The 26,170-nt window shown below is 52.5% G+C and overlaps 1 protein-coding gene across 1 annotated transcript in view; it reads right to left on the bottom strand.

Annotated features, from left to right (window-relative positions):
- Positions 1–25,844, bottom strand: part of ngfra (nerve growth factor receptor a (TNFR superfamily, member 16)) — a 34,117-nt gene extending 8,273 nt beyond the window's left edge. The window contains exons 1-4 of the mRNA XM_030350118.1: positions 25,372–25,844; positions 21,215–21,362; positions 10,585–10,947; positions 821–1,064 (exon numbers count right to left, since the gene is read on the bottom strand). Coding sequence (XP_030205978.1) covers positions 821–1,064; positions 10,585–10,947; positions 21,215–21,362; positions 25,372–25,428 — 812 coding nt within the window. The 5' untranslated portion in view covers positions 25,429–25,844. The remainder of the gene's footprint in view (positions 1–820; positions 1,065–10,584; positions 10,948–21,214; positions 21,363–25,371) is intronic.
- Positions 25,845–26,170: the final 326 nt, after the last annotated feature.

The raw sequence follows: 26,170 nt of genomic DNA, 5'->3' as shown, positions 1-26,170 counted from the left end.
ATGTAGCACCCACACCCACATAAGCACGTGGCTTTTCACCCGGAGCTGATGATAGCATAGTCTAACGCTAACCATCAGGTAGCCTACTCATCCAGACTGCTGAACATGTGTGATGTGCCACGTTGTGCAGAACCCCGTCCAAAGGGTTCGGAAAGAAGAACTCTACGGATGAATAACGTACTGAGCTGAGCTCCGCTCCTCAGGAGAGGGTTTAGTGAGAACCTGGGGGGTCCGGTTCTAGGAGCAAGATCGGATCCAACATCCCCCCCCCCCCCCCCCCTCCAGATTGATCGGAACTGATCAAATAGATCAGATCGGATTCCTACCCGGATCGGATCGGAACGACATTCCCGTCGAGATTAGGTCGGATCGAATGACATATTCAAGATCGGATCGGATCAAACATTCCCGCCCTGATCGGATCGGATCGGATCAAACATTCCCACGCGCAGATCCGATCGGATCGGACATTCCCGCCCTGATCGGATCGGATCGGATCAAACATTCCCACGCACGGATCCGATCGGATCGGACATTCCCGCCCTGATCGGATCGGATCGGATCAAACATTCCCACGCGCAGATCGGATCGGATCGGACATTCCCGCCCTGATCGGATCGGATCGGATCAAACATTCCCACGCACGGATCCGATCGGATCGGACATTCACGCCCTGACCGGATCGGATCAGACATTCCCGCCCACATCGGATCGGAACGGATCACACATGGGATCCGCCCGCCCTCTTTGAGGCTGACTCCTCCCCCAACCCCCGGGCCCCCGGCTGGGGGCCCCCCCAACCCCGGGCCCCCATGCTGACCTCTTGAAGACGATGTAGGCCACCAGCCCCACCACCACGGCGGCCAGGATGGAGCAGTAGACCGGGATGAGGTTCTCGTTGATGCCGTGGCCCAGGAAGCGCGGGGAGCCGGGGCCGGCCGTGGTGGTCTCCCCCGGCGACGGGCTGCTGGAGTCGTCGGGGGGTGAAGGATGTTCGTCGCCGAAGGACGGGGGGGAGATTCCCAGGTCGAAGGGCGTGGGGGGGTACGTCGGGAGGAGGGGATCTGTCGGGGAGAGAGAGATGGATGTCAGTTGGGGGCGGGCGGGAGGGGGGGGGGGGGGGACAGAAGACTGGGCGTCTGTGTCCGAGGGTCCGGTCAATCACTCCGGTGTCAGACAGGTCTCGCGGACGGCAGGAATAGAAGGGAGAGGAACCAGACGCTTTGACACAGAAAAGAGGCTCCATTTAGAATATGGAGGTAGTGAGGGTTTGGTCTGATGGTCACATGCCCCCCCCACCCCCCCCCCCCCCCCCCACCCTCCTGAAACCAACCAGATGTCTTGTGCGTTGCATGAATTTGTGGGGTCTGTTTCCAATAAGCGACGGGGTTATGGCTGAGCTGCCATCTGCAGGGAGAGAGAGATGGAATGTTCTCTACTGGACATATCTCTCACTCTCCCTTTCTCTCTGTCTGTCTGTCTGTCTGTCTGTCTGTCTGTCTGTCTGTCTGTCTGTCTGTCTGTCTCTGTCTCTGTCTCTGTCTCTGTCTCTCTCTATTTCTCTCTCTCTCTATTTCTTTATTTCTCTCTCTCTCTCTCTCTCTCTCTCTCTCTCTCTCTCTCTCTCTCTCTCTCTCTCTCTCTCTCTCTCTCTCTCTACTCTCCTACTCATCAAGAGGCTAGCTCTCTCTCTCTCACCATGTCCTCATATCAGCAAGTGATGTGTGTGTATTGCGTTGACAAGTGGACGATGTAAAGCCCTGATGAAACCAAGACCATATGCTACTTGTAGGGGTCTTCAGGGAGATAGAGGGCTTTAGACTGACTGCCATCATAAGCCAGTAACACAAAGATAACACAACAAAGATAATCAAATTCTGTACGATTTTTGCAAACATGGCAGTCTCACAGTACATTCTCCCCCTCAGTACATTGCTACTTCCTAAATACATCAATAATTTGACACAAAATATAGCAAATTATCGAAAATTGTGTTGCTACCGAACATAATACTCCGTTGATTCTACTGTTGGAGAGCTGCCGCCATAGCAACTGTCTGTCATTCATAGTAGAGGTCTGCTTTTCAGAAATGACACGCCGTAGAACGCCATAATTGATCAATCAGAATCGAGGTTCCCACAAAGCCGTGTTATAATGTCGGATACGACCTCGGAAAAATGCAAAAACACCAGGCGTCGCAGAGGGAGGAAATGAATCGGAAGAGTAGCGCTGAACTCTGGATGAATCTCTCGTTTATCAACGGGAACGGGTTCACCATCCAGCCATATCTCCTGCTTCAAATGTATGTTTTTGCTCCGGAACTTCGAAACCGCTGCCAACGGACAGTGGACTGCTGTGTACACATTCAGACATAGGGCCGTAGAACATACAGGGTTTCCTTTCCCAGTTTGTGTTTGCTTTCTTTACAAACTACTTCCATGTTTGGCTATGACACCGTGAAGCCATGGAGTTTACCTTGGTAGAACGTTTCCCTTAGCCTTTTTTTCTAGTTTGGCACACGCTTCAACTGCCATATCTCGTCGGCCCGACCTAAGTGAGCTGGAAAGCTGTTAAATCACAGACGTCAGTGAGTGTCCTTGGCTTGATCCACCAGCCACAAGGACACGGATCCCTGTGAGGGGAGGACATGGCCTGGCCTGGCCTGGCCTGGCCTGGCCTAGTCCAACCTAGCCTAGTCTAACCTAGCCTAGCCTTGCCCAGTCTAACCTAGCTTGGTCTAGTCTAACATAGCCTGCCTTGGCCTAGCCTCACCTAGCCTAGCATAGCCTGGCCTGGCCAAGCTATGCTAGGCTAGGATAGGCCAAGCTATGCTACGCTAGGCCAGGCCAAACTATGACTAGTATATCATAGCCTAGCTTAGGCTATTCTAACCTAGCCTAGCTTGGCCTAGAATATCCAAGTCCTAGCCTAGCATATCCTAGCCTAGCCTAGCTTGGCCTAGTCTAACCTAGCCTAGCCTAGCCCAACGAATGGGCCGTTCGAGGCGGTGGGAAGGGAGACGATGGAGCGCTGTTCGACACTAACACAATAATCCCCAGCTCCAGCAGGCTGTTCCTCATTAGCTTCTGGCCGGCTAACGCTATCAACCCTCCCGAGACCCCTCAGCAGACATATGGTTCAGAGCCCCCCCCCCCCCCCCCCCCACACACACACACACACACACACAACCCCAGCAATGCTGCGGTATCGGCCTACAACACATCAGCAGTGTTTGTGGTATTGATGGTCTGATGGTCTTACACAAGGATACGTGGAGGCATTCTTGTCACGATGTCTGGTTGTCGTTTGTGCAAGCGATCCAGTGTGTCGTACGAGCACGAAGTACCGAAACCGTGTTATTGAGAGATGCACCTCGCGATGGTGGTCAGCCAGGTCGAGGGACCGACGTCAACACCGGAGCGTTACCCTAACCCTAACTGTCACAGGGACGCGAGCCCCTGCTTCTCGCTCCTGACGAGGCACATCGCCCGGTTACCCGGCATTGATTCCCGTGCATGATTCCCATCGCCGTACCGCTCCTAAAGATCCGACGGGACGGCACGCGGAGGACGCGTAGGGCTCGACGGGAGGAAGGTTTTCGGCTAAAAGTTCTGAGCATCGTTGAGACGTTTTTCCGTTTTCACGTCGACAACGGGGTCGTCGTGGTGACCACGGGGCGTCGCTACGTCCCCGGGGGGCGAGAAGAAGAAAAACAACCACTCGACGAAAACGGGGGTCGTGTGTTCCATACATAGAAACAACGGGAGGAGGAAGAGGAGGAGGAGGAGGAGGAGGAGGAGGTGCAGGAGGAGAGGGGGCAGAAACAGCTCGGAGGGACTATTTAAAGCCGCGTTATTGATTTGGATCTTTTTGTGGGGAAGGCGGGATCTGTTACATGCATTTCTTGACCTTCTCGCCGAGGGGAGGGGGGCCCGGAGGTAGTCGTGTTCCCTCAGCCCTGCCATACATCATCCAGCCCTTGCAGGGGCCGTCCTAATGGCATTAGGGCTGCAACTGGAGCCCTCCGACCGGGCTAATGCGGCCTGGAAGGTGTGAACATGTGTGTGCGTGTGTGTGTGTGTGTGGGGGGGGGGGGGAGTAGAGCACGGGGGGCAAAAGGTGAGACGTGGCCCAACGCCAGCCAGTATGCGGGGGAGGCCGCCAAACCGTAAACGCCTGAATGCCTCACCCCGCTCCCCCCCCCCCCCCCCCCCCCCTCCATCCCTGGCCTCTGTCAGAACCAGACCACTTGAAAGGTCTATTTATAAACCTCGGGCTGCTTCCGGGTCGCCCCCCCCAGAGAGAGAGAGAGAGAGAGAGGGAAAGGGGGAGACAGCTGTACTGTGCAGTCCACTTCAGCTCTACTGTCAGTGTTTCTTAATTGCCTCCCTCATCTCATCTCTTTCCCTCCACAAGGTTCCGTTCTTTTTCTTGCTGTCTTTTTCCTCCATTATGCCATCCTTTCTTTCCAGCTCTATTTCAAGCTTCTCGCTCTGTCTATCTCCTACCCTCTTTAGCCTCTCTCTACGTCTGTCTCTAAACATCCTTTCCGTCCCTCTGTTTCTCTCCATCCTCTCCCCTCTCTCCGAATCTCTCTGTCTCTCTCTCTCCATCCCTCCCCTCTCTCTCTCTCTCTAGCCCCCCCCTCTCTCTCTCTCCATCCCTCCCCTCTCTCTCTCTCTCTAGCCCCCCCCTCTCTCTCTCTCCCTCCCTCCCCTCTCTCCCGCTGGCCGTCCCGTGCCCTCTGTTCTGCCAAATCTGGTAAACCCAAAGCATGGCTGGTCTCCATCCAGGGGATCGGACATGCGGGCCCCATACGGCTGCCAGGCATACCACACATACCTCCGGAGCGGAACCAGCACTCAGACGTAGGAGCGGGGGCTGGAACTGTTTTACGTTTACTTCGCCCTGTCCTCAGTCGACTTATACCCCCCCCCCCCCCCCCCCGCCTTGCAAAGACAACAAATAAAAGAGTCGCTATTATTTTGACGGCGGCGATGGTGGTGGAGGTGGTGGAGGTGGAGGAGGTGGAGGAGAAGAAAGGACATTTCTGTGTTTATGAGGTCTTTGAGTCTTTGTGGTGCAGGCAGACCCCTGGGGTCTGAGGGTGGAGGGTGGGGGAGGGTGGAGGGTGGGGCACATCCACTATCAGCAGAGACACACGCTGCAGAGACGCACGCACACACACACACGTACACACACAGATGCAGAGCCACAATGACCCCTTTATCAATGGGCCCACACACCAGCCCCCCCCCCCCCCCCTTATGTCTCAGCTCTCAGCTGAACTGTCCCCTCACTGTCTCCCACTGCACGTGCACACTTAGTAACACACATGCACACATGCTCTCTCTCCCTCTCTCTCTTTGTGTGTCTGACATGCACACATGAAGTCTCTCCCTGTGTCTATGTGACGGTCTCTCTCTCTCTCTCTCTCTCTCTCTCTCTCTCACTTATCTAACTTATCTTTGTCGCTCTTTCTATCTGTCACTCCCACATGTATGTACAACAAGTACATGTGGGTACATCTGCACACACACACACACACAAAACACACACACACACAATGTTGTGGTGGGGGGGTTGTGTGTGTGTGTGTGTGTGTGTGTGTGTGTGTGTGTGTGTGTGTGTGTGTGTGTGTGTGTGTGTGTGTGTGTGTGTGTGTGTGTGTGTGAACAGAGGCTGCTGTAAAGTGCCCTGATTAGCAGGAGTAATTACTCTGCAGGGACCGTAGCGCTGAATGGACCCCCTCAACCACCTCCACCCTCCATCCTCCCTCCACCCCTCCAATCCAATCCCCAGCACACACACACACACACACAAACACACACACACACACACACACACACACACACACACACACACACACACACACACACACACACACACACACACACACACACACACACTTCCACTTCCCTCTTTTCCTTTGGCTCTGCCACTCAAGGCTGTTCAGGGAGAGAGAGAGAGAGAGAGAGAGAGACTGATAGAAAGAGAGAGAAAGAGAGGTAGAGAGTAAGAGAGAGAGAGATAGAGAAACTGAGGGAGGGACAGAGGGAGAGACTAATTTAGAGAGAGCGAGAAAGAGATAGGGGGTTACAGAGAGGGGAAGAGAGAGAGGGAGAGGGATACAGAGTTGATGGAGGAAGGGAGCGATACAAAGGGAGGAGAAACGAGGGACTGGGGGGCGATGGGCGAACAGGGAGGGATGGGATCTGACATCTGTTTGTTTGTTTTCCTATTATTTAGACACTCTCGACGTTCCCTTCTCACACACACATGAGGCAGAACCACTCAGGCGGGCACCTGTTCAGCAGAGCTAAGAGGAATGAGTGGCGCAGAACACACACAGAGGAGTGTTGAAGTCAGTTCCAAGCAGCCATCCTTCAGCTGACCCTTCACTTACATGACTTGTATGTGTGCTTTCACGTGTGTGTGTTCGGGTGTGTGTGTGTGTGTGTGTGTGTGTGTGTGTGTGTGTGTGTGTGTGTGTGTGTGTGTGTGTGTGTGTGTGTGTGTGTGTGTGTGTGTGTGTGTGTGTGTGTGTGTGTGTGTGTGTGTGTGCCTGTGTCTGTATCAGAGCTGTGGTAGTTGTATTTTAACTTACACAGCCATTTTTAAAGCCCTGCCTGAAAAATGTCATAAAACTGCATGTGTCTTTATGTGTGTAACTTTATGTGTCTCTATGTTACCGTGCATGAGCATGTTTTTGTATGTGTGTGTGTGTGTGTGTATTTATGTGTGTGTGTGTGTGTGTGTGTTTTATGCGTGTGCCTGCGTGTGTTTGGGATGGTTTGCATGTCCATGTGTGAGTGTGTGTGTGTGTATGTGATGGTTTGCGTGTCCATGCACATGTACGTGCGTGTGTGATGGCTTGTGGGTCAGTGCGCGAGTGTGTGTTTGTGTGTGATAGTGTCCGCGTGTGTGTTTGTGTGTGTGATGGCTTGCATGTCCTTGCACATATGTGCGTGCGTGTGTGATGGCTTATGTGTCGGTGTGTGTGTGTGTGTGTGTGTGTGTGTGTGTGTGTGTGTGTGTGTGTGTGTGTGTGTGTGTGTGTGTGTGTGTGTGTGTGTGTGTGTGTGTGTGTGTGTGTGATGGTGTGTGTGTCCGCGCGAGTGTGTGTGTGTGTGTGTGTGATGGTGTGCGAGTCCGTGCGCGCGTGTGCCCCCTGCAGCAGTGAGTGGCTGATCACAGAGGTCATCGGCTGAAACCTGAGAACGAGCGCAGCAGAACCGTGTGGCCGGATACTGATCCCTGCAGAACTCCCCCAGAACTCCAACACAGCACAACAGCGGGGATGCGCTGTGCGTACCGTACAGGCATCTGTCTGGGCCCAACTGTCTGTCCACCTGTCCTGCATGGGGGCTCGTCCCTCTCCCCGTTCCCCTGAGTTGCTCTGTTTCTCTGTCGGCGTGTGAGTCTGTCGTCGGTGGGTTTTCGGGTTTCTCATGTGTGTCGTTATAACTGTCGGTGTCTACCTTCTGTCGTTCTCTGGAGAGCAGTCATTAGTTTAGTTCTGTCTCTCACCTCTCATTCTCTCTTTCTCCCTCTTCCTCTGTCTCGTCTCTGTCACTCTGTGTCTAACTATAGCTTTTACTCTCCATCTCTTCGCTGTGTGTCTCCCTCACACACACCCTCACTCCCTGCAAATGTCTTTCCTTCCCTGTCAATCTCTTTCGGGATATCTCTACTAAGATGTCTCTCTTTCTAGTCTTTGTCTCTCTCTCTCCCTCTCACTCTCTTTTTCTCTTTCTTTCTCTCTCCCTCTCTCTCTCTCTCTCTCTCTCTCTCTCTCTCTCTCTCTCTCTCTCTCTCTCTCTCTCTCTCTCTCTCTCTCTCTCTCTCTCTCTCTCTCTCTCTCTCTCTTTCTCTTTCTCTCTGACTCTCTCTCTCACTCCCTCTCTCCCTCTCTCCCTCTCCCTATGTGTGATCAACTCATTCATTGCCGGATAATGAGCCATAAGTACAGTTAAATATAGCATTTGCAATGTCTGCTCTTGACGCACACACTCAACCGCAGACACACACAAACACACACACACACGCATCCACAACACATAGAAGACTAAGTGCTGTCAATTGACTGATGAAGCACCCTATGGGACTAAGGGACGGATGAAACTGGCTCATTGTAGACCAGCCTCAAAGGCTGGCCGCTCAATGCCATCGCTCCGTGCCACCCCGGCAAAAAAAATACTGCCGGCCAGTCATGTCTTGTCGTCGGCCGTCCCATCTTGCTCCGATCTCTCAGCTCTTAACAGACACCCAGGGTCAAAGGTCAGACAGGGAAGCTTCCTGGGTGGTCTCTAATGGACGTGGGCAGAGACGAGAGCCACACAGTGCCCGCAGAACATCAAAGGCTCGGGAGCCCTGATGATGATGATGATGGTAGTGGTGATGATGATGATGATGATTGTGGTGGTGGTGGTGGTGGTGGAGGGGATGACCCTACCGGCTGTTAGCCAGCTAGCGGAGTCTAGGAGGCGTATGGAGCGGGAGGGGTCCAGTTCCGCCCCTGGGGACTCGGGTCGTACGGCAGGGCTACTCGCTTCTGTTTGAGGCCTGAGCGAGTCTGCGTTCCTTCCCCTGTTCCTCGGATACTCTCTCTCGTGTGTCGAGGGGAGATTTGGGAGCGGAGGCGGGGGAGAGGGAGGAGCAGGAGGGAGGGTGGAGGGAGGGGAGGGAGGGAGGGGGGAGGGGAGGGGAGGGAGGATGGGGAGGGTGAGGGAAACAAGGAGGCGGAAGGAGAAGTCACTCTGCATGTGATGGGATTCAGTCTGTGGGTCCTGTTGGAGGGGGGAGGGAGGGAGGGAGGGGGGGGAGAGGGAGGGAGGGAGGGGGGAGGGGGGAGGGAGGAGGGTCCCGTTGGCCCGTCCCAGCTCTGCTGGGTCCATCAGGCTACATCTGGTGAAACTCTCTCTGTCTGATGTTTTCCACCCCTTTCATTTTTTCCGCGCTACTTCCCACGATGCGGTCGAGTAGCGCCACGGAGGGCCTCCGCAGCCAGCGCTCGAAACATCGTCCAAAACTAAGTTCAGGAATAGAAATTGATACGCTGCTCAAGTCCAAATCCCAGGAGCGAATAAATAAACTTTTGTGATGAGGTCCACAAAAATCAATTCTCCAATCTCTTCAACACTCTCCCGCCCCACAGGGACGATAATGGAGGCTTTCCGATATTTCCGTTTGTGAGTGGTTTATATATGTTTACGCTTCGAGGAATGCGGTTTTCAAATTAAATCCCTGCTGTATATTATCTCCTTTTTATTATATTGTTTTCTAAAAAAAAACAAAAAAAGGAGATCACCTATCAAAATGTCAGCTCCTTCTATTTTACGAGCGTCTCTTCAGGGAGTCTTAAGTTAGCATGTGGAGTGTCTTCAGAAAAAACTGTTCTCTAACCCCTCCGTCTATTGTGGCTCCCCCATCCCCATGAGACCCGCACTGTGATTAAACGCTACATAAATAACCCTCTTCCCATGCCTTGCTCTGGGGTTGGTAGTTTGTAGTCTGGGAGAAGGCAGGGGAGGGGAGGGGGAGGAGGAGGAGAGAGGAGAGGCAGAGGATGAAGAGAAGGAGGAAGAGGGGAAGGTGGAGGAGGCATAGAAGGAGGCAGAGGAGGAGGAGGAGGAGGAGGAGGAGGAGGAGGTGGAGGAGGAGAGGGAGGGATATGAGGCGAAACAGCAGGAGTAGAGGGAGGAAGAAGAGGAGGAGAAGAGAAGAGAGGAAGAGGATGAGGAGAGGGAGGGAGAGGAGGGGCAGAGGAAGAAGGAGGAGAAGGGGGAAGAAGAGGAGGAAGAGGAGGAGAGGCGCTTAGAGAAACTCTGAGAGGGTGGATCCTGTCCTCCCCGTCAGGGCGGGGCCCAGCCAACCCCTGAAGGGGGGGGGGGGGGGGGGGGGGTGCAAGAGCTGATTTCATGCCCTGTCCGGCCCAGGTGAATTTACTGCTTCCTGGGTATCCTCCCCGTGGCTCCGGGCTGACCTCCGCTTCCTCCAGGACTCAGCGCCTGACTGTGTAGCCGCAGTGCCCTGCCACGTCGGGCCAGCCTCTGGGCTTCATGAGAGGAAGCTGCCTGTCTGCGTGGGACTAGCCATCGCTCCTCTGTAGCTTAGCGCTGGCCCCATCGACAGTCCCGCACTCTGGCTGCGACCCCTGACCCCCGCTTGTTAGCACAGACACATCAGGCCCTGACCCCCATCAAGGCACAGCGGGGCGGGGAAGAAACAGACGAGCTTACGAAAGCACAGTGCTGTGTTGGGTCGCTTGTGTCTGTGTGCGTGTGTCTGTGTGTCTGTGTCTGTGTGTGTGTTTGTTTGTGTGTATGTGTGTGTGTTGGTTGTTTTACAGGCGTGTGAACATATGTGTCGTGTGTATGATCTATGAATTGTGTGTGTGTGTGTGTGTGTGTGTGTGTTTGTGTGTGTCTGTTTGGGATATGTATGATGCGTGTGTGTACACGTGTGTGTATGTGTGCACATTCGTGATCGATTTAATGTGTGTGTGTGTGTGTGTGTGTGTACATGCACGTGTGTGTGTCCACCCCCCCCGTCCCCCCGTCCCCCCCCCCCCCCTCCACTCACTGTGGCACACCGAGTCCCCGAGCGGCGTGCAGGCGGCGATCTCCTTCTCGGTGGCCTCCTCGCACATGGTGCAGGGCAGGCAGGGGTCCAGAGAGCTGTCGCGGTCCGAGTAGGTGTCGTCGGAGCACGTCTCGCACAAGGTGTCGCGGTCGTACTCGCAGTGCTGCAGCACGCCCTCGCCGGCGGGGCACACGGTGCACGGCTCGCAGCGGGCCGACAGCTCGCTCAGGAAGAAGTTGTAGTCGCACACGCAGGTGGCGTCGTTGGAGTCGGTGCACGGCGTCTGCATGCGCATCAGCCCCGTGCACTCGGTGCACGGCTTGCACTGCTCCGTGGTGCTGTAGTTCTCCGAGTACGTCTCGCCTGGAGGGGGGGGGGGGGGGGGGAGAGAGGGGGGGAGAGGGTGAGTATGTCTCGTCTGGAAGGGAGAGAGACGGGGGGGAGAGGGGGAGTATGGAGCGGCTGGTGAGGGGGAGAGAGGGGGTGAGTACGGAGGGGGGGAGAGAGGGGGATGAGTACAGAGTGGCTGGAGGGGGGGAGAGGGGAGGGAAGAGAGGGTGAGTATGTCTCACCTTGTGGGGGGAGAGAGAGGGGGTGAGTACGGAGTGGCTGGGAGGGGGAGAGAGAGGGGGGAGAGGGTGAGGATGTCTCGCCTGGAGGGGGGAGAGAGGAGGTGAGTGCGGAGCGGGATGTAGTTATCCGAGTTTGTCCTACCTGGTGAGGGGGGAGAGAGGGGGGAGAGTGGGTGAGTGTCAATGTGAGCGAGGGAGCGCTATTTGAGGCGAAGCCACGATATCTTTGCAGACACCGTGATAGCACGCAACGATCTAACGTACGTGAACGAGATCGTCATCCCGGACTCGAGTCGGATTCAGCCCGAGACGTGAGTGTTGACAGGATGAGTAATAGAAAGCAGAGAGCATGATGAGGGCTGAGACCACAGCATCAGAGCACGCCGCGTCTAATGGCATTCATCAGGCGTTCTTCACGCGCTCATTAAGGCAACACATCGATCCAGGGGGCTCCGGGGAGTTTGTGCTCGGGTACAAGACAACCCCCCCCCCATACCCATGACCCTCCAACAACCCCACCCCTCCCTCCCTCCCTCCCTCCCTCCACCCCACCCCTGCATACTTTATTGATCTGCAGTTTGTTGAGTAAAGTTTTGAATATCTGCCAATGCATCCATGCGCAATCCAATAACTCTGAACACAGTTTGGCCCGAAATCAGACTGCAGAGAAACGGGACAATCTGCTCTGGGGGGGGGGGGCCTGCGGCATGAGACCAATCCTACCTGTCACTCAAACATTCATGCATTCTTTCCTCGCACATGTGACCAGCGAGTGGGTAATAATAACAGCGTTACGACCCTACCGTCCCACATGCAGAAGCTGCCGCTAGGAATTACGGAGAAAGCAGGAAACGGGGCCACTGCTGTCATTAACCCAGCATGTGGTAACGGCTCGGCTTAATAACTGCCTTGTGGGGGCAGGTCTCTGCGCGCCGCTTTATATTGGGCGCCCGCTTCCTCTTCTGGGGAATTCAGAGGAAGCACTGACCTCACTCCTGCCATGTGTTGTTAAGAGATGCAAGGGCCTTTATTTATGTTGCATGTTTGTTGGAAACACCATTTGCTTAATCTGTGTGTGTGCGTGTCTGCGTGTGTGCGTGTGTGCGTGTGCGTGTGTGTGTGTGTGTGTGTGTGCGTGCATGTTTCAGATGTGTATTTTTAGTGTGCGGTTGCAGTGTTTGCATCTGTGTGTGTGTGTGTGTGCATGGTTGCCTTTGCATTTGCCAGTATGTGTTTGTGTGTGTCTGTGGGCATATAATTGCTTGCGTGTGCGTGCGCCTAACTGTGTGCATCTACCAGGGTGTGTTTGTCTGAGTGTCAGCATGTGTATGCGTGCACACTTGTGCCTTCACTAGTGTATGAGCTCGGGCGGCTGCTGCTGTCATGTTTACAGCAGATGTTCACACATCACGTTCACCCTCGTAAGCGTGACTTACGAGGGTGAACGTGCTGAGACCTGGGACCGACCCGGCTCGGACCACAATCCCCAGAGCTTATGGGATAAGGAGACAGACACACTGAAATCCACAGCATAGGCCCTTAAGCACAGAGCCAGAACCCCTTGCTCCATGGGGGATTATGATTACAACCTTCCCGCTAATAATCTCTTATTTTATTATTGTTGTCGTATTGATCACCTGCTTCAGGTTGCAGTTGGAGATATGTGTCTGCAGAGCGGCTATCCTGGGGGGGTAAAGCTAGCTCTGGCAGCAAGCTAATAGGAAGCTAATGTTCCTCACACCTACCCACAGCTAAACCCTGGCTAAGAACCTGACAAACATCCTAACAGGCAGGCACACACTGGCACACACACAGGCACACACACAGGCACACACACACACACACACACACACACACACACACACACACACACACACACACACACACACACACACACACACACACACACATAAACACAAGATTTACTGTTGTACTGACATAGCTGGAAGAAAAACAGACCAGAATAGAGAGAGAGAGAGAGAGAGAGAGAGAGAGAGAGAGAGAGAGAGAGAGAGAGAGAGAGAGAGAGAGAGAGAGAGAGAGAGAGAGAGAGAGAGAGAGAGAGAGAGAGAGAGAGAGAGAGAGAGAGAGAGAGAGAGAGAGGAGAGGGAGAGAGGAGGGAGAAACGGAGCGAGAGAGAGAAAAGGAGAAAGGAGCGAGAGAGAAAGAGTGAGAGAGAGGGATAGAGAAATGCAGAGAGAGAGGACAGGAGCGGGAGAGAGCAAGCGAGCGAGAGGGGGAGAAACGAGAAGGAGAGGGAATGATTGAGTGACTTTTTGACGCAGTGTAACTCGAGTGTCTCCGAGGGTGGTCTGGCCGGGGGTCCGGCCCAGACGGGGGGGTACCACAGGCAGCGTCCACGTTGGCAGCGGCCATGTTGGCGACTCTCAGCCAAAAACAGAGCGCCGGTCCGCGTCAGCACTCGGCCAATCAGAGCGAGCGGCTCGCCGTGATTGGACGGCCACATGTGATGTGCGTTAACGGTGTGTCGAGCGTGGAAACCTTCAGTGTGTGTTTTTCCTTTGTCTGTATCAGAACCCCTTTGCGGCCCCTGATTACAGAGAGGAGAAAGCGAACAGAAACGTGACGTTCGTTGAGTAAAGGGAGAGAGAGGCGACCTTTGATGGAGAGAGTGCGGGATGTTTGCGAGCACGCAGCCCTCATTGTTTCCCCTGCCGATCGGGCTCAGGGATAAACCCTCCCCGCGCTTTCGTCTCACTGACGCTCGAGCATCTTTGGCTGCTGCCAGAGCGAACCCCGGTGGGATCTGTGTCGGTAAACACACGTAAACCACCACCATATGGGGCGTGCGTTCCACCGCACACACACACACACATGTGTGCACAATGCCTGTGCGGTGAAACGCAGCACATGCGTGACGTAAGACGCGGTGTGTGTGCGCGGACGGCGGACGGTCGCCTGTCATCGCGTGTCTCCAGCTTAGAGCCGGACACGACTTTGATTCAGAGAACGAAAAACAACATGTGTGTTTTGATAATAAACATAGAGGAACCGCTTTCGCCATCTTTTTTCCCCGCCGCAGTGAAGGACATGCGTGACAGAACGGCATTATGGGTAGGCCGACCCCCCCCACCCCTCTCTCCGGTGGTCCCCGCTGGTTGAAGTGTGTTCACCGTTGAGAACATTAACGGTAGATACCGCTGAGTGGTCTCGAGTGTCCCGCCTGTAACTGCGGATGTGGGCAGCGTCAGGGGGTCTGGGAGGTATTAAAATGTGCCGTTTCAGCCCGAGGAGACCCCCCCCCACACACACACACACACACACACACTCCCCATCTCCCACCACCACGGATGCGTTCTGACCCCATTAGCTTCATCAATAATGTAGGCTGGGTCATCCCCCCCCCCCCCCTCTGCAATCAGCTCATAGAGCAGGTGGTTTTGTGACCGGAAGATTGCTAGTTCGATCCCCGGCGTCTCCTAGAGTGCCAAGGTGTCCCTGACCAAGATATTTAAACCTAACTGCTCCTTAAGAGGAGCCTTGAGGACCTTGCTGGTTGACTCCGCCGTCAAGGTTTGTATTAACCGTTGTAAGTCGCTTTGGATAAAAACGTCTGCTAAATGCCCTGAATGTTAATGTAAGGAGCCTTCCAGAATGAGACTCCGTGTCCCCCAGACACACTGATTGGAATCCTTTCTGTTTAACTCTTGGCTTTGCTCTCGCTCTCGCTCTCGTTTCTCCACTAACACATGTAATCGCTCGCTGAATCCCGCCGTCCTCTTCAGAGACGATTAACAACGTTTGAATGAAGTCATAATATGCGAAGAACATTGGGGACGATGTTGACAGAAGACGAGAAACATTTGCTCTTTATTTCATCCTGAACTCTGGCAGTGTGTCTGTGTGTCTGTGTGTCGTTATTGCCCCGCTGGCCTCATCGTGTTTTTCTGTAACCTGTCGATTTGAAACACATTTTCTTCGAGCGGCGGAGGAATTATCATCGCTGTGATGAAGTAACATGTTGTTGGTACTTAAACGATTGAAGTGGTGCGGAAAAATCCTCTCTCTCTCTGGTAAGAAGGCGCAGGCTACCTCATTCACTCACTCACTCACTCGCTCGCTCACTCACTCGTTGCGATTTATTGTCAACACTCGGATTAAGAAACGTCGTGATCCTAAACCCCTAGAAGTGGGGAAGAACATTCTCTCATTCTCTGGGAAGAACTCTCTAGAACTAACAGACCCCCTCACCCTCAAACGAACCGTCTGACCCGTTTGATATTTTCCATCCATCCCGAGTACGCAGCCATTATTTCCCCCCTCGTTAATCTTGCGTAAAGCAGTTAAAAGTTGACAAAGTTCATACTTCCCCTTTCTCATGTCCAGCTGCTGCCTCCGGCACATCTGCAAGGGCTTTCTGCTTAATGACTCGCTAATTAAACTGGGTTCTGCCTTCTCTCCGTGCGCACCACCGGTCGCATGATCTACACATACATACACTCGACCACAACATGCACGTTTGCGTCTACGTACAGGGGAGTTGGACGGTCTAGGGTGGAGGCGGCGGAGAGAGAGAGACGGGTTCGGCTCTGTTGTCTCTCTCCAGGCCTCTTATGGAGGTGCAGAGAGCAGCGAAAACCAACTCATGAATATTTCAGTGCTGCTGACGACGGCAGGGTCTGGAATTGGGGATTGGGTGTGTTGGGGGGGGGGGGAGGGGGGAGAAGGGAGGGGGGAGGGGGGAGAGTGCTGCCCTCACAGGAAATGGAGGGTTAAGATGGCGTGCGGTAAATAAAAGAAGAACACGCTCTGTTGTGTCTGCCGTTGACACGCGGAACAGGAGTGCAAATGTCTCTCTTCCGCTCTCGCTCGGTGATTCATTCCGGAACGCTCCGGAGGAGCCTTGAGCTGCCGTTGCCGCGAGGCAGCTTTGTTGCCGTGACAGAGGTCGGTGTGTACAGGGGGTAACCCCTGGAAGCGTTGTACCGTGGCGGATCTCTGAGGCATCCAAGGGATTCAAATTGTGTACAAGGGTCAAAAATACGAAGAAATTTTATAAAAAAAAACGTAATAGAAAAATGTTATGAATCAAATCTGATAATTTTTTTCGTTCTTGTAACAGTTATCGGCCAGTCCCAGTCTTAGTCGGTTTCCCACTCCCAGTCCCAATTTAATCTGGAGCGGCCAGTAAACATGACTTCTACTCACTCTAATATACTGTAGTGCCCTGGCAAGGCTCTCTCTGTGAGCGTCGTCCATTGTGCTTTAATTAGCGGGATCTGATGAGTAAAGACGCAGCGAGCTTCAGCGCTGAGCATGATGAATGGACCCCCCCCCCCCCAAACCCCCCTCCACACACACCCTTGGCCTTCGGCGCCTAACCCCGTAATATCATTTGATTCGCTTATACAAAGGATGAGTCACAGCTAGTCCGGGATGGGGAGGGAGGGAGGGAGGGAGGGAGAGAAGGAGGGAGGGAGGGAGGGAGGGAGGGAGGGAGAGAGAGAAGGAGGGAGGGAGGGAGAGATGGAGGGAGGGAGGGAGAGAGGGAGGGAGGGAGGGAGGGAGGGAGAGAGGGAGGGAGGGCGAGAGAGAAGGAGGGAGGGAGGGAGAGAGGGAGGGAGGGAGGGAGGGAGGGAGGGAGGGAGGGAGGGAGGGAGGGAGAGAGAAGGAGGGAGGGAGGGAGGGAGAGAGAAGGAGGGAGGGAGAGAGGGAGGGAGGGAGGGAGGGCGGGAGAGAGGGAGGGAGGGAGGGAGGGAGGGAGGGCGGGAGAGAGGGAGGGAGGGAGGGAGGGAGAGAGAAGGAGGGAGGGAGGGAGGGAGGGAGGGAGGGCGGGAGAGAGGGAGGCAGGGAGGGAGACATGCACTGTGTGCAGAGACAATGCAGGTTGGAGCGGCTGTTTAGGTAAGGTGTGGGAGGGGGGGGGGGGGTTTCGATTCTTCGATTACACAGAATTGTGTAATAAGCTAACTAGAAAATCACGGCCCTCGCTGAGCACTCAAAACATCGCCGTAGCGACAGCAGGGGACGGGGAGGGGAGGCGGCCATGCCGTCGTGGCACCCGCACCATTGGCGGAGTCGCTACTTTGCGGCGGGCGCTGGAGGCTCCGTGCTGGTCGTGACGTGGGAGGAGGGCGTCGGCGACAGCGCCGGGGCCCAGACGCTGGCCAGGCGGCCGGAGCTGCCGCCTCCCGCCGCCTGCGCGGGCCGGCGCCCCTCCAAGTCACCGCGGTTCATTTCCTGCTGCAATTTATCACTGATGCTGTGAGCCTGACTCCTATTAATTAACTCACTCTCTCCCTCCTTCAGCCCCTCCCTCTTTCCCGCTCTCTCTCCCTATCTCTCTCATTACTGATATCTCTCTCTTGTTCTTTCTTACTCTCTCTCTTTCTTTTTCTGTCTTTCTCTCTCCCTATCTCTCTCATTACTGATATCTCTCTCTTGTTCTGTCCTACTCTCTCTCTCTCCCTCCTTCAGCACCTCCCTCTCTCTTTCTCTCTCCCCATCGCTCTCATTACTGATCTATCTCTCTCTCTCTCTCTCTCTTTCTTGCTGTCTCTGTCTCTCTCTCTGTCTCTATTTAGCACTATCTCCCTTCCCACACTCTCTCTCGCTCATCCCCCTCTTTCTCACTCTCTCTCTCTCTCTCTCTTAATCACTATCTCCCTCCCCCTCTTTCTCACTCTCTATCTCTCTCACACACACTCGCTCTCGCTTTTGCTCTCTTTCGCACCCTCCCAATCTATCTCTCCCTAACACACACACACCCTCTCACCCTCTCTCTCTCTCTCTCTCTCTCTCTCTCTCTCTCTCTCTCTCTCTCTGCCCGCGCCTCTCTTTCGCTCTGTTTTGCTCCAACCTACGGGGCAAAACAATCGATCCATTTCACAATAAACAAAGTTCATTCATCAATTTGTTTGAGGCTTCTGCCTCTGGCCAGCTTCCACCGTAGCGCTTTGATGAAACACAAATGAGCTCCGGTCTCTGTTCCTCCGGCGCCACAATGCTTGTTTGACCTTGTCACACCACAGTGGTGAGGCGATAGCTCCCATCTGCATCCTTAAAGGAGCCGCTCACACTATCCATCATCCGCTTAGCCCGCGGCTACAGCTCAAGTAACCTGTCACCGCGTAGCACCAAAGGCTGCTTAATAGCTGTGAAGAGACACAAACAAAATAACACTTGGGGGGGGGGGGGGGCCTGGTGACCCCACATCTGGCTGATGGCATCCCTGAGCGAGAACCCATTTTTGCTCATGAATGACTTTTGTCTTAAAAAGTGGCGTGTCCAGCTTACTTAGGTAGGGGGGGGGGGGGGGGGCACAGGATGACACAGGGGGGACCCCATAGCAACACTGTAGCTTTAAGGAGTGCTGAGGAGGATGTTCGCTTCACAAAATGTAATCTTTTTTCCGCTGTGATACTGCCAGTCTCACGTCTTGATTTTGATTGACAAGTCGGAAGCCAATTAACTTTTGATCTGTGATGATCATGTGGTCAAGTGTTCCAATTATCAGGGTGTCGCTGGGGGAATTGGGGGCAGATTCAAGCACTGTTCCCTTCTCTTGAAGCACTTTGTGATGATCCATCTCAATGAAATTTGTTGTAATTTAGTGTAGAATAATTACAAAACAATATAACAATGGCAAGCCTCATTTTAATTTGAAAGATTTAAATGGTCTTCCTACTACAAATGTATAGAATTTGACTGCGAGATCAATCAAAATGTGCTAAAATTGGGCGTCTTCAAACAACTCAACCACCCTATCTGTCTGGGCTCAGCCACCATGGTTCTGTGGGTAATTGGGAGCGAGGCGATCGATATCAGAGGTTGTTCATCCTATTTGACGAAATGCTGAACGCCAGGTTGTGATTCGTACTCGAGGTGACCACACTGCCTTCAAAACAGACACATTCTACAAAGGGAGCCTGATTTTGCCCGCACATAATTGTCGGATATTGATCTTTTGAGCACTCTATCTGTCAGGGAGAGCTGTTCACAAAACGTTTTCTTCATCGCTGTGTTTCGCTACGGTCGACACTCCGGAGTGAATCACGAAGCCGATCGACTGTGGCTGGGTTGAGGGGTTGCTGCCGAGCTCTGACAGCGAGACTCCTGTCGCCTCATGAAGAGACAGAGACTCCAACCGACATAACGGATAAACGAGCTAAACTAGCTAAACAAACTAAACGAGCTAAAGGAGCTAAACGAGCTAATCCGCTAATAGGGACAGTTCTCGCTACAATGAGTGGAACACATCAACCAATTCAACTTAATCACTGCCAATTTAGTTGATACTTATGTGTGCTGCGGTCAAAGAGTTAAAACTATAGAATATAATTAAAAAGATTTTATCCATTTTATTGACATTTACGTGCCTTTTCCCACCGCAGGATCAGTATTCCTATATCGTTACGGACATAGATGGTTGCAAATTCAATCAACATCGTCCGGACTAGACAAGATTATTTTTGGTGTGTTACTCAGGAAAGTTTCAGGGTGTTTGGAGAGGTTAATGGCCCGTACAGAACTTCCTGTTCTGCTCTGCCGCGTTACGATATTTACTGCCCATATCTCTGTGGGTGAGTATAACTGGTCCAGAGTATTTATGGACCAGATGGGATCTTCCGAGTATAAGGCCTAACCAATCACATTAGAGTTTTGATTTAGTTTCTGTGTCGCTCTTCGCAGTAGAAGGAACGGGCACATGTTGTAAACCGCGGTTGTCTAACTATTTTTACAAAATTTGGGTTTGTTTTTTAAGGGTTGATTATATTTCTGTTTGGCCCCTTTCATGCACATCAAAAAAAAATTACGAGGGGAATAAAACACTTTCACAACATGTTTCCCAGGCACAGAAGTCGGAAAATGTTTTAAAACTTGGGTGGCGAGTGACACCGCTGGCGTTGTGCATCAGTCACCTCACTTCACCCCCGAATAAACAAGAAACCAGACAAGGGTCAGAGATTGTACAGGCAAATCCATTACTGACAACATGATTGTCTTTCTGTTTTCCCTCAAATTTATGGGGCAGATTCTCGTGCTTTCTCCTAGGGGTGAATTGGAAACATTGAAATCATCTCTCTGAGGGCTCCGCATCTAGGCTGACAACCCAGGGAAGCCAAGCCTCACCTGACCAGTGTTGTGTGAAGAACGCTGGAATGGTTGGTGGGGTAGGACCTCAATTTTTCCCTAATCGCTTTAACAAAGAGCTGGACCCACGTATTCCCAAGACAAGAGGTAGTATTTTCACCAGAAATCATTCCTTTTATCTACTTGTTTGCAAATTATGTCCAATAATAGTAATCCTGTAATCGTTTTGGTGTATTTTATTATTATTATTATCTTGGCTGTAATAGCGTGCACCTTGCGACTTGCTTCACTTCAACCGTTTAACTGTGCTGTAAACCAAAAACTTCTGACCGAAACTTCTGCTTGGCCGTAGCCCAATCTCCTAAAAGACGAGAAAAAGATTTTAAGATTCGATATAAAAGGAAAATAATTGAATTCGGTTGAATTTTATTAAGCAAGCCTTCCTGTCCGGCCTCTCCCTCTCTCCCCATTGGCTGAGGAACAGGAACAGGGCCTAACGACTCACAGCCCCGGCTGAGCTCTAAGTGACGTTTGAATCGATTTAAGAGCAGAAACCCGGAGAATTCCTTCCTTAAACTCCTGGAGTTCCGCCGGAGCTGTCTGCTACGGCGATAATTGACCAATTACCTCCCACCTCGTCCAATTAGTGAGTTATATATACAACGGGTAATGTATGAGCTGCTGGATTCTGCATATAGATATATGGTGCTGTGTGTGTGTGTGTGTGTGTGTGTGTGTGTGTGTGTGTGTGTGTGTGTGTGTGTGTGTGTGTGTGTGTGTGTGTGTGTGTGTGTGTGTGTGTGTGTGTGTGTGTGTCTGGCTGTGTGTGCGTGTCTGTGTGTGTGTGTGTGCGTGTGCGTGTGTCTGTGTGTGTGTGCATCTGCGTGTGTGCGTGTTTGTGTGTGGCTGTGTGTGTGTCTGTGTGTGTGTCTGTCTGTGTGTGTGTGTGTGTGTGCGTGTGAGTGGGGACAGGACCCTTGACGTCATGTGCAGCTGGTACTCACTGTCCAGGCACTGAGCGCAGACGGTCTGCGTTGCCCCGCACTCTTTCTCCACGCCCTCCCCTGGGGGGCACTCCTCACAGCACTGGCCGTCCGAGGTGAGCTGGTGCGTCTCGCAGTCCTCCACGCCCACGGCCCGAGCGAGCCCCCCCTGCAGGGGGGGAGAGAGAGAGAGAGAGAGAGAGAGAGAGAGAGAGAGAGAGAGAGAGAGAGAGAGAGAGAGGCTCGTTTAAACGGGCATGAATGCATGTACGCATACATACACACACACACACACACACGCTGCAATATAATCATAGACATCTACACACACACACACACACACACACACTGCCATGTAAGCATAGACGTTTACACGCACACACACACCCACACACACACACTCACACACACACACACCCTCCCGTACAAGCAGACATGTACACACACACACACACAGACACACACACTGCCATACGAGCATAGACGTGTACACACACCGCACACACACATGCACTCGCTGTCATACACGCATAGACATGTACACACACACACACACACACTGCCATTTACGTTTAGGCACACACATATTCACACATTCACTTAGAGACTGACACACACTTTACACACACACTTTACCCCGACGCACACATACACACACACACACACACACACACACACACACACACACACACACACACACACACATACACGCATGACCCCAGCCCACCTTAAACAAGAGCAGACACTAAATGGGTGAAATGGCTGCCAGGTGTTCAACCTGTTCTCTTGGGTTCCAGCCCATCCGGAGACATCATGGAGCACCTCCCCTGCGCCCGAATCTGAACCCTTTGAACAGCAGCACCCTGCTCCAACACGTACAGCCCCCCCACCCCCCGGGCGCCGTGCCACCCCACCCTAGGCACCAGCGGGTTCGACGACTCACAGGGTGACAGTGTCGTCATGGCAACCGGTACCCGCTGGGTCCCCGCCCGTCGATGTCCACCGGGAGCCACTCTGACTCGCTGAGGAACGTGTTTTTCCCTTTTGAAAACCCGCGGAACGAGGACAGAGCTGAGAGCGGTGTACCTCGCTCGCTCGCCCAACGGAGACAAACACTTTCTGCACTCCAACGCTCACACACAGACACACCCAACAACACTTATTCACACTCGCTTACACTCTCCCTGCAGAACCCTTTCCTGCAAGCATTATGTGTTGGCGCGTAACGTGTGTGTGTGTGTGTGTGTGTGCGTGTGTGTCTTTCTGTGTGTGCTTATGTTTGAGTGTGTGTGTGTGCATTTGTGTGTGTGTGTGAGTGTCTGTGTGTGTGTGTGCATTTGTGTTTATGTGCATGTGTGTGTGTGTGTGCAAGTGTGTTTGTGTGTGTCAGTGCGTGTGTGTGTGTGCGTATACGTGTGCGTGTGCTTGTGTGTGTGTGAGTGGTGAAGCCACAGTCACCGCTCATGTCCTGAAGCTGGAGGGGGATGAACCCCCCCCCTGCTGGGCACTCTCTCGTCTGTGAGCTGCCAGGCGCGTCTGCTCTACTCCTAGCTATCTTTGTTGCACACGGCGGGGAATGGGTTAACCTAACGCTTGTTAACGATCGGTTCTGTGAACATCCTTACTGTACCGACAGCGATATTATCTATAGTTGTTTCTCTCTCATCTGACAAATATGCTAATTGTTGTGCTTTGGATACAAGCGTCTGCTAAGTGCCCTAAATGTAAATGTAAATGCTCATGGGCAGAAGGTTTCTCACCACACTTCTGCTTCAGAACGCTAGTGATAAACGTTCCAGATTCCAACATCTTTACGAGAAGAGTCCATTCATAAGAACAAGCGGTGGGAGTCAAGCCCCTCCCCCAAGTGTTACACACTCAGTCTCCATTCATACCTGAGAGGGGCGGGCGCTGTGATTGGTCAGACCTGAATGTGATGTAGGCATGCACACTGAGATCAGATGCCTGGTAATGGCTCATGAAGAAAAAAAAAACCTGAAGCGATCATACATGGTGTACCTCAATGTCTGTCTGTCTGTCTTTCCATTTCCCTATTTTACTCTCCCTATTTCGCTTTCTCTCTCTCTCTCTCTCTCTCTCTCTCTCTCTCTCTCTCTCTCTCTCTCTCTCTCTCTCTCTATATATATATATATATATATATATATATATATCTCTCTCTCTCTCGATCTCTCTCTCTCTCTCTCTCTCTCTCTCTCTCTCTCTCTCTCTCTCTCTCTCTCTCTCTCTCTCTCTCTCTCTCTCTCTCTCTCTATGTCTCTCTCTCTTGTTCTCCCCCTGTTTCCCTTCATCTCTCTTTCCTTATTGCATTCATTAGCGTTACTAGAGCTCTTTTTTTTCCTCCTTTATCCACTTAGGGAAATGACCCACAGACCCGCTGGCAGTGGAACACAGTTCTGCATCATGTGCTGGCGTTATGTGTAAACAACAATAATAATATAGAAGAGATGAAACCATGGCGCAACCATAACATCAATAGCAAGGACTGGACCGCAATGTGTGTTTCATGTGTTGCGTCGGGGGTCTCTTTTGTTGTACAATAAGGTGGTCGTCCATTTTATTCTCTTGTGCAGATGCGTCCCTCCCCCCCCCCCCCCCCCCCTCTCCCCTAATCCCTTTCGGTGCTTTCATTCATTTAAAATATTTGTCTGCTTCCATTCAGAAAACAGATGGAGTGCGACTGGTTGCGCTGAAACATCGCCGGTCTGCATTGTATCACTGTCTCTCGCCCTCCTCCCGGTTATCTCTCTCTCTCTCTCTCTCTCTCTCTCTCTCTCTCTCTCTCTCTCTCTCTCTCTCTCTCTCTCTCTCTCTCTCTCTCTCTCTCTCTCTCTCTCTCTCTCTCTCTCTCTCTCTCTTTCCGCTCTCTTCTTCTCCCTCACACACAAAAGCACTCTCTCCATCCCTCCCTCACTGGCGGGTCTTTTTTTAGCTCACCTCTGGACTGTAACTGTAGCTCACTTCTGCGTCTGCACTATCTCCGGTTTTCTTTGTTTTTGTTTGAGTTACTGCCGTCGTGAGTTTTTTCAGCAACCGGTAATCGCAAAGCAAAGCATCAAAACGGGTCACACAGCCATACTGTCTGGAGAGAATAGTGTTCTGTACCGTACAACACTAAGATCTAGTGAAAGTGTCCTTCTTTATTTATTATTATTGTTATTATTATTTATTTATTTTCATGTGACGGTCTGCACTGCACTAATAATAACCAGCATGTACATAATTCATACCCTAACTAATCATGCAACTTTCATTGATGACACACTCTCTCTCTCTCTCTCTCTCTCTCTCTCTCTCTCTCTCTCTCTCTCTCTCTCTCTCTCTCTCTCTCTCTCTCTCTCTCTCTCTCTCTCTCTCTCTCTCTCTCTCTCTCTCTCTCTCTCTCTCTCTCTCATTCTCTGTAGCCTACATTAAGCATCATCGTCACGAACGATACGCTCAACTTCTCCCCAATTTCACACTTGGTTTGGGAGTTAATTTTCTAAATTGAAATCTACAAAATGCACCCAGTCTGGCTCACGCACGAGGCTAAATCGACACACGATGTCCGTCTCGAGGGACACCCTCTCTCACCCAGCTGCGGGGGTGGAACCGTGGACGGGGCTCCACCTGCATGGGTCTGATCTGATAACCTCCGGAACCGCTCGCCTGTCCATCTTTTGTCACACGACCAACATGTCTCGGTTAATACCACATATGAAGATCAGGGCTATTTCTACCCGGATTGTACTTGATAAGTAGCCTACGTGACCCTACGCACGATTCTCACTCACTGATGATAAAGAAACGAGAGAGATGATATTGATTAATTAAGTTGAATTACTATTACCTACCTGGGCACTTCCCATCTGCATAATACCCCACACAACGAAAAAAAAAAATAAGCTTAATGAATTAAATTTTTCTGACAGTAAGAAACTTTAATTTTCTTAGAATAGTGTTAACAGTCAACGCTTCACGGAGGAATCAAGCGCGGTCCAGAACCAATATCCACTCCTGAGACTGTAGACCCCTCAGCCAAGTGTGCATTAACTATTCAAGGGAAAGTGATTCATGGCAGAGATCCAATCGGCCACTAAATCAGAACCCAGTCCGAACAACACCGCAATAACTAAGCTTCTTGAACACCACCACCAGGCACAGGTGTCTACTGTACTCACCAGCCCGCAGAGCAGCAGCAGCACCGCGGCTCCGGTCCTCATGGTTCCTCCCCTCATGGTGCGATGCGTCGGACGGAGAAGATCCCAGATACCAACAAAATACAAAAGATAAGGCGGCGGACGGCGACACCGGAGGAGTTATGCTGACGGGGGGAAGTGTACGACAGTCAATCGCGAAATGTTCATTTTATGGTCCTGAGGTAAGAGTGTTTAAATGAGTCCGATGTGAGGTGCGTATTATCCCATCCCCTTCTTTCTCTCGGACCGGGTGCTGCGGGACTCCTCTGGAGTTGCGGTGCGTTTCGCGTGTGTGTGTGCGGGTGACCCGTGTGTTCCCTGCTGCTCCAGATTCTCCACTCCGACGCGCTGGTCTCCAGTCAGTGCACTGCGGAGGGAGGCGTGAGTCGTGCAGAAGACAGCGAAGCGAAGGGGGCACGTCCACTCTCTAGATTGCCCCGTGGTGTTCCCGCAGTAAGAGGAGTACCCTCCCCCCCCCCCCCCCTCTCTCTCTTGCGATCTCTGCCCCCATCCCCGCCTCTCTCTCTCTCTCTCTCTCTCTCTCTCTCTCTCTCTCTCTCTCTCTCTCTCTCTCTCTCTCTCTCTCTCTCCCTTTAACTCTACCTGCCTCTCTCTCTCTCTCTCTCTCTCTCTCTCTCTCTCTCTCTCTCTCTCCTCTCTCTCTCTCTCTCTCTCTCTCTCTCTCTCTCTCTCTCTCTCTCTCTCTCTCTCTCTCTCTCTCTCTCTCTCTCTCTCTCTCTGTCTCTACCTGCCCTCTCTCTCTCTCTCTCTCTCTCTCTCT

The sequence above is a fragment of the Gadus morhua genome, unplaced genomic scaffold, assembly GCF_902167405.1.
Source record: "Gadus morhua unplaced genomic scaffold, gadMor3.0, whole genome shotgun sequence".
Lineage (NCBI taxonomy): Eukaryota > Metazoa > Chordata > Actinopteri > Gadiformes > Gadidae > Gadus > Gadus morhua.
The sequence above is the reverse complement of the archived record's forward strand: the minus strand, read 5'-3'. Positions and strand labels throughout refer to the sequence as shown.